At 42.6% G+C, this 16,132-nt stretch overlaps 1 protein-coding gene across 1 annotated transcript; it reads right to left on the reverse strand.

Annotated features, from left to right (window-relative positions):
- Window positions 1–1,605: 1,605 nt before the first annotated feature.
- LOC129367610 (zinc fingers and homeoboxes protein 1-like) lies at window positions 1,606–14,191 on the reverse strand. The gene is made up of 8 exons (XM_055042164.1): window positions 13,701–14,191; window positions 11,378–11,676; window positions 10,362–10,834; window positions 9,499–9,717; window positions 9,200–9,415; window positions 8,328–8,492; window positions 6,860–8,113; window positions 1,606–6,433 (listed from the first exon to the last, which is right to left on the reverse strand). Exons 2-8 carry the CDS (start codon window positions 11,571–11,573, stop codon window positions 6,149–6,151), a joined length of 2,808 nt encoding a protein of 935 aa, XP_054898139.1. The 5' UTR covers window positions 11,574–11,676; window positions 13,701–14,191; the 3' UTR covers window positions 1,606–6,148.
- Window positions 14,192–16,132: the final 1,941 nt, after the last annotated feature.

The raw sequence follows: 16,132 nt of genomic DNA on the forward strand, positions 1-16,132 counted from the left end.
TCATAATAATCACACCAACCTCAGCAGATGGTTCTGGCTACAAGCTGATGCTCATAATAGAAACTTAAAGATGTTCCAAAGTTCAGTCAAATACAAACTTTTGCATCTTATTTCCATCAGCTCCCAAAAAAAGAGTAAGAAATGTGGCACTGTGCTTGTTTTGTTGTTGTGTCAAGAGATGCAAATACTTTGCTCTTTGCAGATGGATTGTATGAATAAAGACTTTCACTCACTGTGTTCTTCCTGTTTCTGAGTTATTACTTTTTGATCACATTTAAATATTCATCCATGATCTTAGATGAGAGTCAAGAGACACCATGGACAACAAAGCAGAGCAACACAAAGACAAAAAGACAAACACACCCAATCAATCGATCAATCAACCCAATCAATCGATCAATCAATCGATCGATCAATCAACCTGACAGTCCAGTGTTTAGATGGTGAGAGGAAACATGGAGAGAACCTTCGCATTCACACAGAGAACATGTAAACTCCATGCAGAAAGACTCCAGGCTGGGAATCGAACCCAGAACCTTCTTGCTTCTTGCAGCCCCACATGTAAACAGATCCACTTTGTAGACAGATATGGAGAAATATGTGAATGAAAGCAGTTTAATGGTATTTAATTTGATCAAAGAGAACTTTAAAGAACTGAACCCAGGTTCTAATTCTACATGATAACATTAGTCATTTATTTATATAAATAGACCTGGATTCCTGGTTATTAAAACTCAGGAGGAGATTTTATTCTGAAGGTTGTAACACAGAACATTAATTTATAAAGAGCATCTGTGGAGCTCTTAGTAGAAACCAACTGTCCGATGAAACAACCACTAGAGGGAGCCAGAGGACATGTCTAATTTTTTATTCAGATTTGCAGGCTCCTGTATTCTTTCCAGATTATAATGATGATAATTAAATTCAAGCTTTGTACTTAACAAGACATTACAATTAAGTCCAAATGTATTCATAACATTGGCCAATTTATATTCTAAATGATTTTCATTCATACCAAAAGGCTGGTTTCTAATAGAAAACCACACAAACATCTCTTATAAGGTAGAAATGAAAAAATGGAGCACAAAAAATTGCCTATAAAACTTCATTTCTCAGTAATCAATAGAGTAAAAGTTAGACAGCGCTGTGGTTGGCTTTATAAACGTAAAATGTGATGTTGTGCTGCAAATATTAATTTAATAACTGAGATTAACCTGAATCTTTGCATCTGATTTGATTCTAATGTTTTGATTCTATTCCAAGAAATGTTATCTATGTCCTCTGGTTTCACGGAAAACTTATCCGCAATAAGCTTTTCATCCTCACCTTTGTTCTTCTATCTGTTCAGGCTTTTAGAAGACTGGATGTTAAAATCTCTTTTTCTGTTGCTGTATTTTCCAAGAAACCAAATTAATTTTAAACCTAAATCTGCTGCGGGAATGCATAAGTTTAGGATTCACTAATATGACTTGATTGATTTCATATACTTCTATATATAAATTGCAGGTTTAAGTTCAAAGTGCAATAAAATGATGAACTGAATCAAGGTTAGAAGCAAACTGAAAAGGTTAAAGAGCAAACAGAGAAAGAAAACAGCACCCAAAATGGTTTTAAAAAGACATTTTACTTTGTTTGTACATCGTTGACCCTCTGACAGGATGGACCCTTGGTTCGTCTAAACATGACTGATTGCAGTGAGGATCGTTCCACCATCTAGCCGACTAAATAAAACAAGTGAAGACTACAGCAGAAGTACAGTAAAGGGTACAGATATGACACAGCAGGTAAACAATTCGGATCACAATGTTCGCTCTCAGATCATCAGCACAAAGTTAACTGGGATACAAGATGCGGGCCGGGGACAGAATCACCACGCCGTGAACAAATATGGCACCTGGACAGACCAAATGTTGCAGGAGTCAGTCTGTTCAACATCTATTCACTGAATGTCTATAGCGACGTGACGGCAATATTTTATGTATTTACAGAAACGGACACAGCCATTCGGAACAGATTATTATGAAAAGGAAATAGCACACGGTAAAACGGTGAGGGCTGGAGACCCGGGAGCAGGAGGCCGGACCTGTGGACTAAACCGCTCTCTGTCTGTGTGAACGTCTAGAGAGCCGAACACTTCTGAAGCGGTACCAGGTGTTTGTTGGCGTGACACGCGGCAGCTCCAAGTAGATAAATTTGTTCTGCTGTAAACTGTAATTCATAGCCTATTCTCACCGCAGGAACCTTTTACCTCTGCCGTTTCCACTGAGGGAACCAGGATGGAATCACATTACCAGAGTTGGAATTCACTCCAAAACGCCGCCCTGGTATAGAGGTAGCACTTCTTATTGTGTGTTCAGAACCAATTAGTCAAGTCACATGATGCAGCAAGTATGGAGACAGACGGCGGGTTGTAGCCTGCTGGAAAACGGCTGTAACCACTGCCATCTTCCTCTTTGCGCTTGCTTCTTGGCTAACAAAATGATTCACGGCAGCGAGTACACCAACACAGAGCGTGTACGTCTGTAAATAAGGAGAAAGCTGTGTTTTTATTTTGGCAGTCTCCATAGCAATGGCTCCGAATCCAGCTGGATCCTGCAGCTGGCAGAGCGCTAACATCTCAGCAGATTCTGTTCTCATGAAGATATTACTTTATCCATATCATCTGGACTGGATAAGAAAAAGCCGTTTTGCTTGTATATTCAATTTGAAAGTGAATATTTGCTGCTAATACTAAATGATACATGAGGAATCATTTATACATCTTTGCTTGCAAACATTCAAATCACTCTGTAAATCTAATCCTTCCACTTCAAGTCAGACTCCCGTCGTCTGCAGAAGCAAATACTCAGACAACGCTGTTGTCACCAGCTGGATCAGAAATGGACAAGAAGCTGAGCTCAGAGAGCTGGAGGACCAACGTGTGTCATGGTGCGCTAACAACCATCTCACCTTGAAATGTGGACAAAAAATGTGATGCCTGTGGATTTATAGAAAAACAGGAATATGTTCAAGGTCTTTACTTTATAAGTTTCCTGTGAAGAATGCAATCTTTGATGCCAACATCTGCTGGTGTAGCAGCATCAGAGCCAGGGACTTTAAACAGCTAAACAAGCCGACTCTGTTCTCCAAAACCTTGGAAAGTTGAATTATTTAAAAAAAAAAACAATATTTTGTTTAGGATTTATTAAGTATTTTCAAATTGAGTTAAATGTCACAATTTCTTTATTCCATTTTTGCCTCTGCTGCTGCTGTGAGTCGGTATCTGTATCCACCAATGAACAAATCTGAATCAGCGATTGAGTTTCTCTCAATAGCAAGTATTCCCTCTTTGTATATGGTACCAAATTAACCCTTGCTGTCGAAAGGCTTCGTTTACATCAACACAAAGCTTTTGGACTCGTCGCTGGAAACGCACTCAAGAAAAAGATAGAGGATATCTAAAAGGTTCCTGGAAAATACTGCAAGTACTCGGAGTAAACGGTTCAGGGTAACACAGTGGAAAGGTCCCTTTCTATGTTTTCAACAAAGAAGTTAACTTTGACCTTGAACAAATATCTCTAATCATGTTCGTGACATTTAGCCCATTGGTGAAGTCAACCTAATGAGAAAAATGTACCAGGTATTATTAAAACACAAAAGCAGCTCAGCCCTGTCCCAAGTCCACCAACCTCACATTTTGTATGTACAACATGAGATGTTTGTTCTGGCTGTCGCATGCAACATATGACAAAAGTACACTTCAACATTACAGGTTATTCATTTCATGGACAGGCACTTGTCACTGGACGACAAAATGCATAAAGTCAGCTCTCTGTCAGTTCCTAAAATCAAGATAAATTACAGCCAGCAGTCAAAAGTGTTCAACACGAGATCATATAAACGCTGTGAGGGAAACTGAACGTTTCCATGTCTGGTTGTGACAAGTGCCTGGCGACAAAATACAAGTAGCTTCAGCAAGCCACTTGTATTTAGTGGACTGTCTGAAATCCGTTTCAGGTTCCGGTCATCTTCTAATGTCGGAGGAAAGCAGAGTTTGAACATTATTTAGTCTGAAGAAAATGTCTTTAAGAAGGTTTTTTTTATTTATTTTTCACATTGAAAAGTTCATGAACTTGAGTTCAAACAAGTGTAGGAGCCATTTAGGCACGAAGGTTTAGCAACAAATAGTCATCGGAGTCGCCGAAGAACAGTAGTTGGGATAGCTTTTAGATCGTCGTACCGTTTCTTTTTAAAGCAGTAAACAGGGGCGTCGTTTGGTTGGATTTCCCCCAGAAAAGAGGAGGCCGTCCTGCTTCTTCATCACAACTCAGACCGTCCTCTTTGTTTACTGGAGCAGTTTTCAGTCTTTTGGTTTCTGGCTCCCCCAGCGTGTCAGTCGGCGATAAAAAGGGAACCCGACCGAACGCTGCTGGGACGTGCACATCATGAGTCTAGTCATGGGTCTGACAAAAAAAAGACTCGATAAAAGGCATAAAATGTCATTAAGGGGCGAATGGAGCAATAACAAAACAAGCTCCCATCGTTTAAAGCAAGACAAAAAAAAATCCTTTTAGGCTTCATCAAATCGATAGGTTATCAAAACGTAGGGCTGATACGACATTATTTTTAGTGCAGAAAAAGTGGTGCATGATTATTCCTTTTTTTTTTTTTGAGCAGTTACAAATGTCCAGCTCTTTAAAACATGTGGTATATAAATAGAAAAATCAATACAATGATTATATCCCTCCATGTGAAAACAGAAGGAATATAAAAGGCAAAATACTGGTTAGTCATAAAAAACAGGGTTGGTCTCTCAGAGCCATTTCATGGTATAATGTGAGACTTAAGGTGCCTAATCAAGTGGAAAAAGTGCAAACTTTGAAAGGTGAGTTTAAGTGCTTTAGGTTGGGGCGGGGGTCAGTGCAGAATGGGTTCAGATTACAATTTCAAATACTGTTAAACATGTTTCTCTTACAGTATGGGTCAGGACACAAAGAGTCAGTCATTTTGTTCTAATTAGAATCGTGACATGATTTTTCTTTCTCTGATTTCAGCAGATTTAAACCTCACAGTGGGCGTTGCTTTGTTCTCCAGTGTCTCCTGCCACAAACTGCCGTCTGCATGGGAGGCACCACTTTCAGCTTTGGCACAGCATGTTTTCAGTATCTCTTTTAAAAAAGGGTCAAAAAAGCACGTAACATATATATATATATATATATTTTTTTTTTTTATCAAAAAGTGGAAAAAAAGAACGGAAAAAGTTTAAAAACATCATCAGCAGTTCAATTCACACACATTCAGTGGCGTTTCCGCCATCAAATTTGCAGATGTTCAGTTAAAAACGTGTTAATATCGATGAAGCGGTAAGGCGGTATAAAGGGAAAACATTCCGTACTATTTAAAAGCATTTTAGCATTTGCATTCATGCAGCATCTGGCTACTCGTTTTATTGCCAAGTGAAGCCTCAGCCTCGGACTAAAATGTCACTGCAACTCCTGGTGAAGCGCAAACAATTCCAGCGTCTGAATTTCAGACGCTGGAATGAATATCCACGCTGAATCCTGCATTTAGATTCATGATTTAGTCTTAATGTCACATTTTGATGCAACTCAGACTTAACTTTAAATTGAACACACTTTAACGTCAGTGTGACGAAATTATTGTCAGTTTCAGAGAGCAGAAAATGTCAGCTTTAACGTAAAAATGTGTCTGTCAGTCTTCAAACTTGATTATCGGTAATCAAAAACAGATAATTGTAGTTGATAAATTGACGACCTTCACAATTCTGAAGAAGAGTTTCCATGTGCTTTCCACTATATCAGGTTTCCTAGCCAGCTAGTTTTTGTTTTTATCTGTTATATATGAATGATATATAGTGGGAGATTTTATTTTCAGCTCAGTTTTAACACTTTTTTTCCCCTCAAGTTTCATTTTGCAGCAGCTGCTTTATGTCCTCTGTCAAAGTTTGATCTTGATCTAAACCTTTCCTTCAAAGGTTGAGCTAAAGCTAATAATTGATGTATTAGTCTCATGTGGACTTGATTTAACAGTGAAATAGTTCTTGTTCATGCACGTCAGTGGCAAACAAACAAGGATACAAATAAAACTTAATTTACCTAACTGACCAGTCGGCCTAACGCAAGTCAATTTTCAGGCCAAATGTCAGTCTTTAGTCTTCGGAAAGGGACAAGCTTTTCCTGACGCTGCGTGACGGCTCCCAAACCTCGCTGTCGTCCGTTTCGTCGCCGTCGTCCTCCTCCCCGTCTTCGTCGTCCTCCTCGTCTCCCGCTCCTGCGCCCGCCGGCTCCTCGGCGTTCTCCGATCTCTCTCCGTGCGTCTCCTCCTCGTCGCCCCGCGCTGCTTTGTCCCCGCCCGTTCTCCCTGCAGCCGGTTCCAGGAAGGGATCCAACCCCAAGTCCAAGCGTCGCTGGACTTCAGCAAACCACTCCCTCACCTTTTTAAAATCAGAGACGTAGCTTGAAATATCAAATAAGACATGCAAAATATTTTCTTTCATTTGGACCAGGTGTATAATATCTCATACTGCCTGAATGAAAATGAAAATGTCATATCCTGTTTTTGCATAGTTAAGCACTAGTTTAACAAGTTTTGGTTTTCCAGTGTTTGAATCAGGAAGGGGAAAGATGGAGACAGATAGAAATGGTGCTCTAACCAACCTTGGGTTATTTCACCTTACAATTATTTAACCACTGATTTAGTGTGTATAGATTTTTGAACATTCATTACTACCAATTAAAGCTATTGCAACATAATGGAAAAAAAATAGTAATAAAAAAGACAGACCCCATTTTGACACAGCAAACAGCCTATTTATGGATTTAGTTTCAGGGCATTTTCTTTTAAAATCTGCATCACCCACCTGTTCGTAGCTCATGTTGGTCTTAGTGACCAGCTCGTCCAAGTCTTGCTCACTGAGGAAGTGGTGCTTCAGGTAGTACTCCTTCAGGATTTCCCGCCCAGTCTTGAATTTCTTTGACGGCGGGGATCTTTTGACATCTGCGCTGGAAGAGGAGGAGGACCTCTTTGGCTGCTTCCTGGTTTTGGACCGCCCCCAGCCGCGGTTCCGACCACGTCTTTTCCGACCGCCGCCCCCCGTTTTGACGCCGCCTCCTTCGCTCGGTCCCTCGACGTTGCCACTTTGGTACTGGAAGAACCACTTCAGGTTCCCGTTTTTCCAGGAGTACCGGGAGTCCCCGAACCAGCTGACTATGTAATGGCGGGGGAGGCCGCTCTCCTCCGCCAGCTGGTCATACTCCTCCGGCGTGGGCCACTGCGTCCGCACAAAGGCACTTTTTAGAATGTGGAGCTGCTCTGGAGTCTTTTTGCTTTTCTCTTTAAGGTCTTTCTTGCTGCTGCCGCCGCCGCCAGTCAGCTGCCTGCTGCGACCGCCTGGAGGAGTCTGACTCCCCTTTCGAGATGAGGAGGCAGTCGGAGGAGAGATGCTTGAACCTCCTAGTTCTCCTGCTTCCTCCGCCTTCGAATTATCCGTTTCGATCTTCCCTCCCTCGGACAACTCCGGGGAAGACGTACTCGCGGTGGGGACTTTTCGCCTCTCGTTGAACCAGGCGTCGATCTCCCTCCGAGTCAGTTTGGTTTCTGTCCTCAGACGACTCAGTTCTTCGTCCGACGGCATGCTGCTCTTCTCGAAGCTCTCCTCCAGCACCACCAGCTGCTCGGGAGTCTTCTCCTTAAACTTCTGCAAAGTGAAGTCTGGGAAGGGGTTCCAGGTCTTAACTCGGGTCTCTTTCTCTTTTTCCTTCTCCTTTTCCTTCACAGGGGAAGTGCTTGGAGGGTGAGGGGATGCGGGGGTCTCGTCACTCGAGTCGATGACTATGGGGGTGTTGGCAGCGCTGCTTGAGCTGCTGCCCCCTCGGCCCCCTCCGTCGTGGAAAACGATCACGTGGCTGTTCTTGGAGTTGCGCTGGTTGTAGCGGGTGTCGCTGAACCACTTTTTGATCTCGCCCTTCGTCAGATTGGTGAGCTTCATCAGCCGGGCGATCTCCGCGTCTGAGGCGAAGTGGTTCTTCAGATAGCTGGCTTTCAGCTCTGCCAGCTGCTCTTTGGATTTCTTCGGTCTCAGACTGAACGAGTCAGCACTGAGGGCTGAGTTCTCCTTGGAGAGGGAGGGGGGAAAAAAGTTAGCCATCAACACCGTGTTCCTGTTGTGTCATTTTGCACAATAAGGAAGCAACCAGGAAAAAGGCAAAGGATGTAAACTCTAAACAAGGAGTTAGTGCAACATTTAAGAAACATCAGTGCAATTAGATGATGAAAATCCTAAATTTACTAAAACAGCAAGCACATCCGGATGTGAAAGGTGTCCCAACCTGGGGAGACAGAGAGGGAGGCTGGACTGTGGTAGCCCGTTTTAGCTCACTGTTTGTCGCCGTGGACTGACAGGAAACTCTGCTGGAGCTCTGAGACTGACTGGGCAAACCTGCCACAGTCAACGTGATTGGACTAGTCACTGGAAGATTCCCACCTGGACCAACCTGTGGTAAACACAGACAGAGATCACTGTGTCTGGTTCTTATGCATGTTTTACGACTTTGCAACGACAAACAACGTGATGTTTTAGCAGGATTTAATGTCACAAACCACCGAAAGTAGTTTGATATAACTGTGAAAGGAGCATGTACTAAATGGGCAGAATTATGTGTTTTCCTATCACACGGTCCCATTTTGTAACAAAATCAAGTAACTACATTACCTTGTGTTATAAAAATGTTCCATGTATGTCTCTTTGAAAACTCCTGCTCATTCTGAATTTCCACATTCAGGAAGTCGTTACAAAATGGCTCCTTTGTTAAAGCTTTAGCAACGTTTTTACCAGCATTTCACTGAGAAGTAGCTCGTATGCTGAGCTCCGCAGATTTGCATTTCCACTAGGTGTTGATACTAATTTCTGCTGGCTAGTCTGAAGGAACCGTGTTGGGGAGAGCAACTCTGAAAGGCGGAAGCTTGAAAACTTGGAAAGTGAAGCTCCAAGCAGGCGGTCAGTCCAGCCAGGCATTTTGCACAGCTGAATGGTTGCCAAGGGAGATTAAAAGAATCATGAAAGAATCAAGGCAGAACTCCTGGTATGTTCTTTCAAGCTCAAGCTCAGTCCGACTGAGACAATGCTCACACAGCAAGCTTGAAATCCAGAACCTCGTCTCCGCTCATTGACATGCGGAACATTCTTTCTTTCTTTGCCTACCTGTGTGAACACAAGGCCAGGTTGGCCCACAATCTGACAGGTCTGCAGGATGGACTGCAGGCCGTTCGCCGCAGCCGACAGTTGGTGTGCGGGAATGACGGTGATGGTTTGAGGCACTGTGTGCACGGTCCCGTTGAACTGCTTCCTCCTGGCCTCCTCCACTTCCTCTGGGGTCCAGCTGACGCCGTGCTTCAGACGCTGGGCCGAGAACCACACCTGCACACAGATGGAGTGTCTCCAGTTCAAGCAAGACAGAAAAAAAAACCTTTTTGATTATGACAAACAACGTGATCCTTTACCTTGATCTGCTCTTCTGTAAACTGCGTCTGTGATGCCAGGCTGCTTATTTCTGCCAGGGAGGGGTAAGGAAACTTCCTGTAAGTGTTGAGCAGAAGAGGGTTGGAGTCCATAGCTGCACTGTAGGAGGGGATGCTGCTCAAAGGAATCAGCAGCTGGGACTGAGAGACGGCCGCTGCTGCGGCTGCTGCACTCTGCTGGGCCTGGAACGCTGAGAGCACCTGGCATGAGGACAGAGAAGGTGAAAACCGTTAAACACAGCAGCTGCTGCTAATATTTGCCATTTAGTATCAAAGTTATGAGGTAAAGGTAACGTCCCGAACAAGATACTGTGAATTGTCTGTCCTTTGATAGATTTGATCAGGATTCCATGGAACGGTTCAATGTGAAACAAAACACATATACTAACTATTTATACTAAAATACTAATTTTAGAGCCATAACTAGCGATTATTTTAGTAATCGGTTAATCTATCGATTTATCTGATTAATCGGATAAAAAAAATCTGCACATTTTGCAGGTTTAAATAATCAAATTTCTTTTTGGAATAAAAATATTTTTTTACCTACAATTCAATAACAGTATTTGTTTAGGGTGCACTTGATCATTTACAACAAAGGATACTTCAGCTAAAAGAAATCACTTCCAAGATCAACATGTGAAACGCTCTGCTCTTTCCTCTTGACTTAACAACTTAGTGCAGCGATGATCTGTTAACTATTTTTTTTAAACAACCGATTGATAACTGGATAGCAAAAGGTGCTTAGAAAAAAATCTCAGTAAATATAAAGGCGTGGATGTAAATTGATAAATTTGAAGCCGCATTAACACTTCGTGTTTAAATACAGAAGCAGTTTTCTCTACCTGTGCCAGACCAGCAGGCAGGACTGTGGGGTTTAAAATGGAAGATTTTCTCAGCTGCTCCGATGGTGGGCTGACCAGCAGGCCCCCTCCTCCGAACTTCATAGAGTCGTGCAGCAGCTTCTCCACGGGCGTCATGGGTCCGAGCGGGGCTTCGATGGGCTCCTGCTCCCCTCCCTGCTCCCCGTCTCCTCCCCCTCCTCCTGCCACGCCCTCTCCCGCTCCTTCATCAGAGGATTTGAGGGAAACGGCGATCCTCTTGGGTTCGGACTTGGTCTTCATCCTCATGATCGGGGTCTTGCTCAGGGAGATGGCCGAAGCTGCGGCCGAGTCCGCTCCTCCCGCCCCGGCCGAGTCGCTCTGCGGCTCCTGTGTGGTCTGATCACAACTCGGGTCCTCCGGCGAATCTTTCGGTCTGGTTTTCGGCGTGGAGCCGACAACTTTGACGCCTTCGGCGCTGGAGACGCCGGCTTCATCTGCACGGGGAGTAACAATGTTCTGCACTTATTTTCATTTGGGGCCTATTTAGCTTAGGTTATAAAAAATGGGTTGAAACAAAAGCATTGTTCATGTTTTTAGGTTTAAAAATAAAGTTTTAAAACTTTTTTCACACAAAAGGAATGAACACAATTTTTCAATAGTATGTATAACATTTAATAAAAAAAAGCTCAAAGTTGGCAACAAAAAAAAATACTTTTTTAAAAAGAGAATATTCTTTGTTACTGAAAATTATTTGTATTTGTCACATGAAAACAACTAGTATTTTTTAAATTAACTTTATATTTGAAAACACCAATTTTATAGCATTTTTGAGCAAACTTATTAAGAGTTACATGATATTTCTGGATCCGCAGGTTGAAAACACCTGATCTAGAGGGCCACGGAAAATAGCCATGTTGGGCTGGATTTGGCCCGCAGGCCACAAGTTTGACTTGTTCTACGCTGCTCACGTTCGCATCTTAATTCTCTAAGTCTGAGTAACAAAGTTCCACAGCCACTCATGTCTGTGAGGGCTTTACCTGCATCCGGTGGAGCGGGAACAACTACCACCGCCTGACCAAGCTCCTCCTTCGCCTCTTTCCCCTTCCTATCCTCCTCCTCATCCCCTGCCTCGTCCTCCTTTGTTCTCTCCGGCTTCTCCTCTACGGCTTCCTGCTCCACCACGTCCGAAGGCAGCACCATGCAAGGCGTGGTGGACTTCCGGCGGCTCGACATCTTCGATTCAGACTGACTCGTACTCGTGTTGCGGCCGAGCTGTCCAGGTTCACATATTGCAGGTCAGCGAGTTGATGAACTGGATTCTTGGAATGCTGCTTCTCTGAAAGGAAAACACAAATAAAGAGGCATGTTAAGGTCGTATATATTCCTGCCCTCACTGAGATGCAGTAATCAAATTCATGATTCCTTAATTTTCTGCAGCAGCTTGGAAACTGCGTGGGAGTGGACGTGAGCGTAACATAGTTGGTGTTTCAGAGTTTCTGCAAGTTTTACCAACTCAAATGGAAGATTTTTTTTTTAAACACCGTCTTAATACTATTATGAATGAAATTTCAGAACTATGCCGTGACAGAAATTGTAAATAAATAAACTGCATAGGTTGGCAACAGAAGTGAAGCATTGGCCAAGATGAAGACCGTCCAGCCAACTGGCCATAAATCTGCACTAAACTTGCATTTCAGCCTCTGACATGCTGGACAGCATAGAGGAAAACTGAGTAGGCCATCAAAACTGTAGTATATCCTCATGTTATTAGGTTTAAGTTATTTCTTTGCACAAAAAACCTGATTTTCACGCCTGCGTTTAAAGTGCCAAAGCTGCACCTTGAGTATAATCTAAAGGTACATCTAAAAAAATATAAAGTTTAATATTTTTTTAGGAAACACAATCTAGTGGATGACTGCTGACTTGGCAGCACTCCAGAAGACCGTCAATGAAAAAGGGTAAGTCACAGAAGGTCTCTGCTGAAGAAGCTGGTTGTTCACAGACTGCTGTGTCCAAGCCTATTCACAGAAAGTTGAGTGGAAGGATAACTGCAGCTCTGAGAGGACGGTCAAACAAAATCTATTCAAGAAAATACGGTAGCTTCATAGGAGCGAATTGAGGCTGGCGATACAGCAAGAGCCGCTCCGCACAGCTGACCCCTGCAGGCTGCGTATCAAGCCACTTCTGGACCAGCGACAGGGTCAGCAGCGTCTTACCTGAGCTAAGGAGAAAATAACTGAACTGTTGCTCTGTGATCTAAAGTATTATTTTCATTTGGAAATGAAGTTTGCATTTCGTTTGGAAATCAAGATGCCAGAATCTGTAAGAATAGTGGAGAGGCACAGAATCCACGTCACTTGAGGTCAAGTGTAAAGTTTACCAAAAGCTGGTTTAATGAGTGTGGTGTCACTGTAGCTGATCAGCCAGCAAACTTGTCTGACATGAACCTTGTGAAGAATGTGTAAGGTTATTGTCAAGAGACAGATGAGAGACACCAGATCCAAGAGATGCAGATGACCTGAAGGCGGCTATCGATGTAATCTGGGCTTCCATTAAACCTCAGGAGACCCACGAGGTTGATTCCGTCCACTCCACGCCGCATCGATGCAGTAATTTATGAAAAAACGAGGCCCAACCAAGTACTGAGCGGATAGAAACGAACATTCTTTAGAAATTTCTATTTAATGTACAATTTTCTGTTGATCTTGTAATGTTGTAGTCTAATTTTTTGAGACATCGAATATTAGCTTTTGGGGACATGTGAGAAAAAACAAAAAAAAATCAGACACAAAGTCTTGAAACCTTGTGTAAGAAATCTTTGTGATATATGATTTTCACTTCATGAAAAGGCAATAAAATATTCAACTTTTTTTTTTTTTTTTTTTTTACAAAATTCAATTGTTTTATAGGTACACTTCAGGATAGTGTGGCATAGCCTAAGTAACAAGCATAGATATTTGTTTAGGAGGCTGTTTGGAGAAACACTGCAGATCCCCTTCGCTGCTTCATCCACAAGCCCAACGTGTAAACCAATACCTTCATAAACACACTGCAAAGTGCTTTGGGACACATTTTTATCACTTAACGGCGTTAAAATGTATCACTGCTTATAAATATATGACTACTGTGCGTCCCCACTGCTCTGCTACCACTGTGAGGTTTTAACACCAGCACCTCGAAAATGTGGAGGTGTCAGCTAGCTCACTTGTTATTATTTAAAGTAACGCAGCACCGCCATATGTCACAAAGACAACGCGAAAGGCTGCTTCTTTTCGGCGGCAGAGGAGCGTTTCAATGCGGCGGGCCAACTAGCCCGCGTTAGCCGGGGCCGGTCATTATGAGGTCTGGCGGTAAACTTACACGAACTACAAGTAATGTGCGCTGTGTCGCTACCAGGCTGGAGAGGCGAAGCGAGGAGTGATTTCCTGGGTCTCGGCGGAGCAGCCTCCAGGTGGTTCCCGTCGGTATCCGTCGGTGTTGCTTTCTCCTCGGGCTAAGCATTCAGCCCGGCCGGGGCGGCTGCGGCGTCTACGTGAGTTATTAAAGCAGATGGAGCTCCGTATAAAAATAAAAAATAAAAAAATAGAGCCAGACGGAGCGCCTCAACGGCTACAGCCCTCCTCTGCTGATGCTGGAAACACCGGACATCTCTCCGCCGGTCCGGGCAGGTTATCTCCCACCAGAAAGCGGCTCCTCATAAAAATCCACCCGGCCGCAACACGGCTCGTCCCGGCTGTTCATAGAAAGGGTCGCCCGGTGCTTTGTGTGTGTGCGAGTGTGTGATTTTTTTTCCTATTTTGATGACCTATTTCTCAAATATTTTAACGGCTGATTTTTTTTTTAATGATCAAACAGCGTCATCATTCAATGTAATACGTCTTGACGTCATTCCGCGGCGACTTTCGGGGGATCTTAAAAATGTTAGCAATTAATGGAGGGGGGAAAAAAACACCCGTTTTAATGTAAATACGGACCGTATTAGAGGATGAGTGGGTCGCAGTGGGCTCGCAGAGGGGGCTGGGTGTCGGACAATCAGCGCAGAGGGTCGTAAACGCGTTCGTTTCCGATTCGGCTGCGTGCCAAAGTGTCCTTAAATGACCCGCGAGAGGGAATATGAGAGCTACTTGAGGACACGCTGCTAGTTCCAGCCAAGGTGATTCTCCTGGCTGCTGCTTTTCATTACATTAGGCTGGCTGCCTCGGTCTGTTTATGTACACAAAGAGTACACCGAAGTTAGTGTGCGGCAAAAGTATTCACACCCCTCTTTAACTTTTTCTCGTCTCGGCAAACCGAACCTTTTGTGTCTCGTGAAAGATGTTTCGCGTGACGCAGCAACACGACGTGCAGCGTTGTTGTGCAGTGGAAGTGAGAGACAAGCGTAAACAAGTATGGGGATCTGAAAAGTGTGGCCCGCATTTCTATTCTGCCTCCTCGTCTCTGGCGCTCTGAAGATGATCTGAAAGGTTGAGACCGAGATCTAACCTTTTTGGCTGCACTGTGCTGCGGTTGAACATGGTGGTGGGGGGATTTGGAGCTGCTTTGGAGGTAGAAGTTTACAAATCTGTTTTGGTGTTGATCCGATTCAAATAAATGCAGGGCTATTATAGTCAATACCAATACTTATTGACTATAATAGCTTAAAATAATAATCTTAAGTAACTTAATAACTTGATTCAGTTTCAAATTTGTTGATTATGGTTTTAAGATCTTTAAGGAAAATAAAGATTTGCATAGAACCATTATGTGCTTAGAGACTATGCAAATGTTTTTTTTAACTACACTAGTAGACAACAATGTAGTAGAATATAAATGACTTAACATCCTGATTACCTTCAACTACATATAAATGTTTCTTAGAATAACTGAGTCCTTAATTCGCATTTAATAGGAACATATTTCCCATCAATACTTAATATTCATAGGTGTATATTTTTGAGCTGCAGTGAGATTTTTTTTTTAAACTGCATTTATGAGATAATTAAACAATTTGTGTTTGAACTTAAGCAGATATTTTGACAGCAAACACTCCAAAGGTCAAAAATGTAAAAATACAAATATTTGGTATTTTGACTCCTGCATATACCAACATGCATTTTGTCAGGACACTCGGAGTTATTTGCAGAACATATGGAAGATACACTTTAAACAAAAGTAGTGATTTCATCTTGCTCGTATCCATCCCATACTAATAATATTCACCTTGGAATCAATCGATAGGGTCCGTATTTAGATCAATACCTGATCAAATGTGACAAAGATCAAGGGGCCAACAGGAACTGTTCTGTGTGATCTGACCAGGTGGAGGATATTTGCTTTTTTTTATTAAGATCGTCTCTGTTGAGCATGCCCAGAGCGAGATAGGTCACCAGTCTGCTGACCTACTTTCACCAGAATACAGTAACACTGCCTGATGCAACCATGGATTTCTGACAGAAATAAATGAAAATATCCCTTACTAAACTTTAGACATGTTTTCATTTTGATCTTTTACACTTTAAGCCAATGAAATAGATCCTCTTTCATGGCTGTTTAGTTATTTCTTAGTCATTTTATCAGAAATGTGTGCTACAGTACCAGCTTTATGTAAAACTAATTTTATTACAGATAGATAAACCCACAGTGGAATTTAAAAGTGGTTTTCTGCTCAAGTCTGTAAAAATAGTTTTGAAACAAAAACAAAGGTTACTTTTGGTGAATTTCAATACAGTGACATCTTGAGGTTGTCGAATTTCCATAGCGTCCATTAGATGCTGCTGCTTGCTTAGTTATTTTTTGTGTTACCATCACAAACG

This window comes from Poeciliopsis prolifica, unplaced genomic scaffold, assembly GCF_027474105.1.
Source record: "Poeciliopsis prolifica strain line A6 unplaced genomic scaffold, Auburn_PproV2 SCAFFOLD017, whole genome shotgun sequence".
Classification (NCBI taxonomy): domain Eukaryota; kingdom Metazoa; phylum Chordata; class Actinopteri; order Cyprinodontiformes; family Poeciliidae; genus Poeciliopsis; species Poeciliopsis prolifica.

Coding starts and splice junctions, on each gene's coding strand:
- LOC129367610 (XM_055042164.1), bottom strand. CDS start 11,573: ATGTCGAGCCGCCGGAAGTCCACCACGCCTTGCATGGTGCTGCCTTCG. Junction 9,718..10,361: donor TGCCTGCTGGTCTGGCACAG/GTAGAGAAAACT, acceptor TCCTCATGCCAG/GTGCTCTCAGCGTTCCAGGC. Junction 8,493..9,199: donor CTGGCCTTGTGTTCACACAG/GTAGGCAAAGAA, acceptor TGTTTACCACAG/GTTGGTCCAGGTGGGAATCT.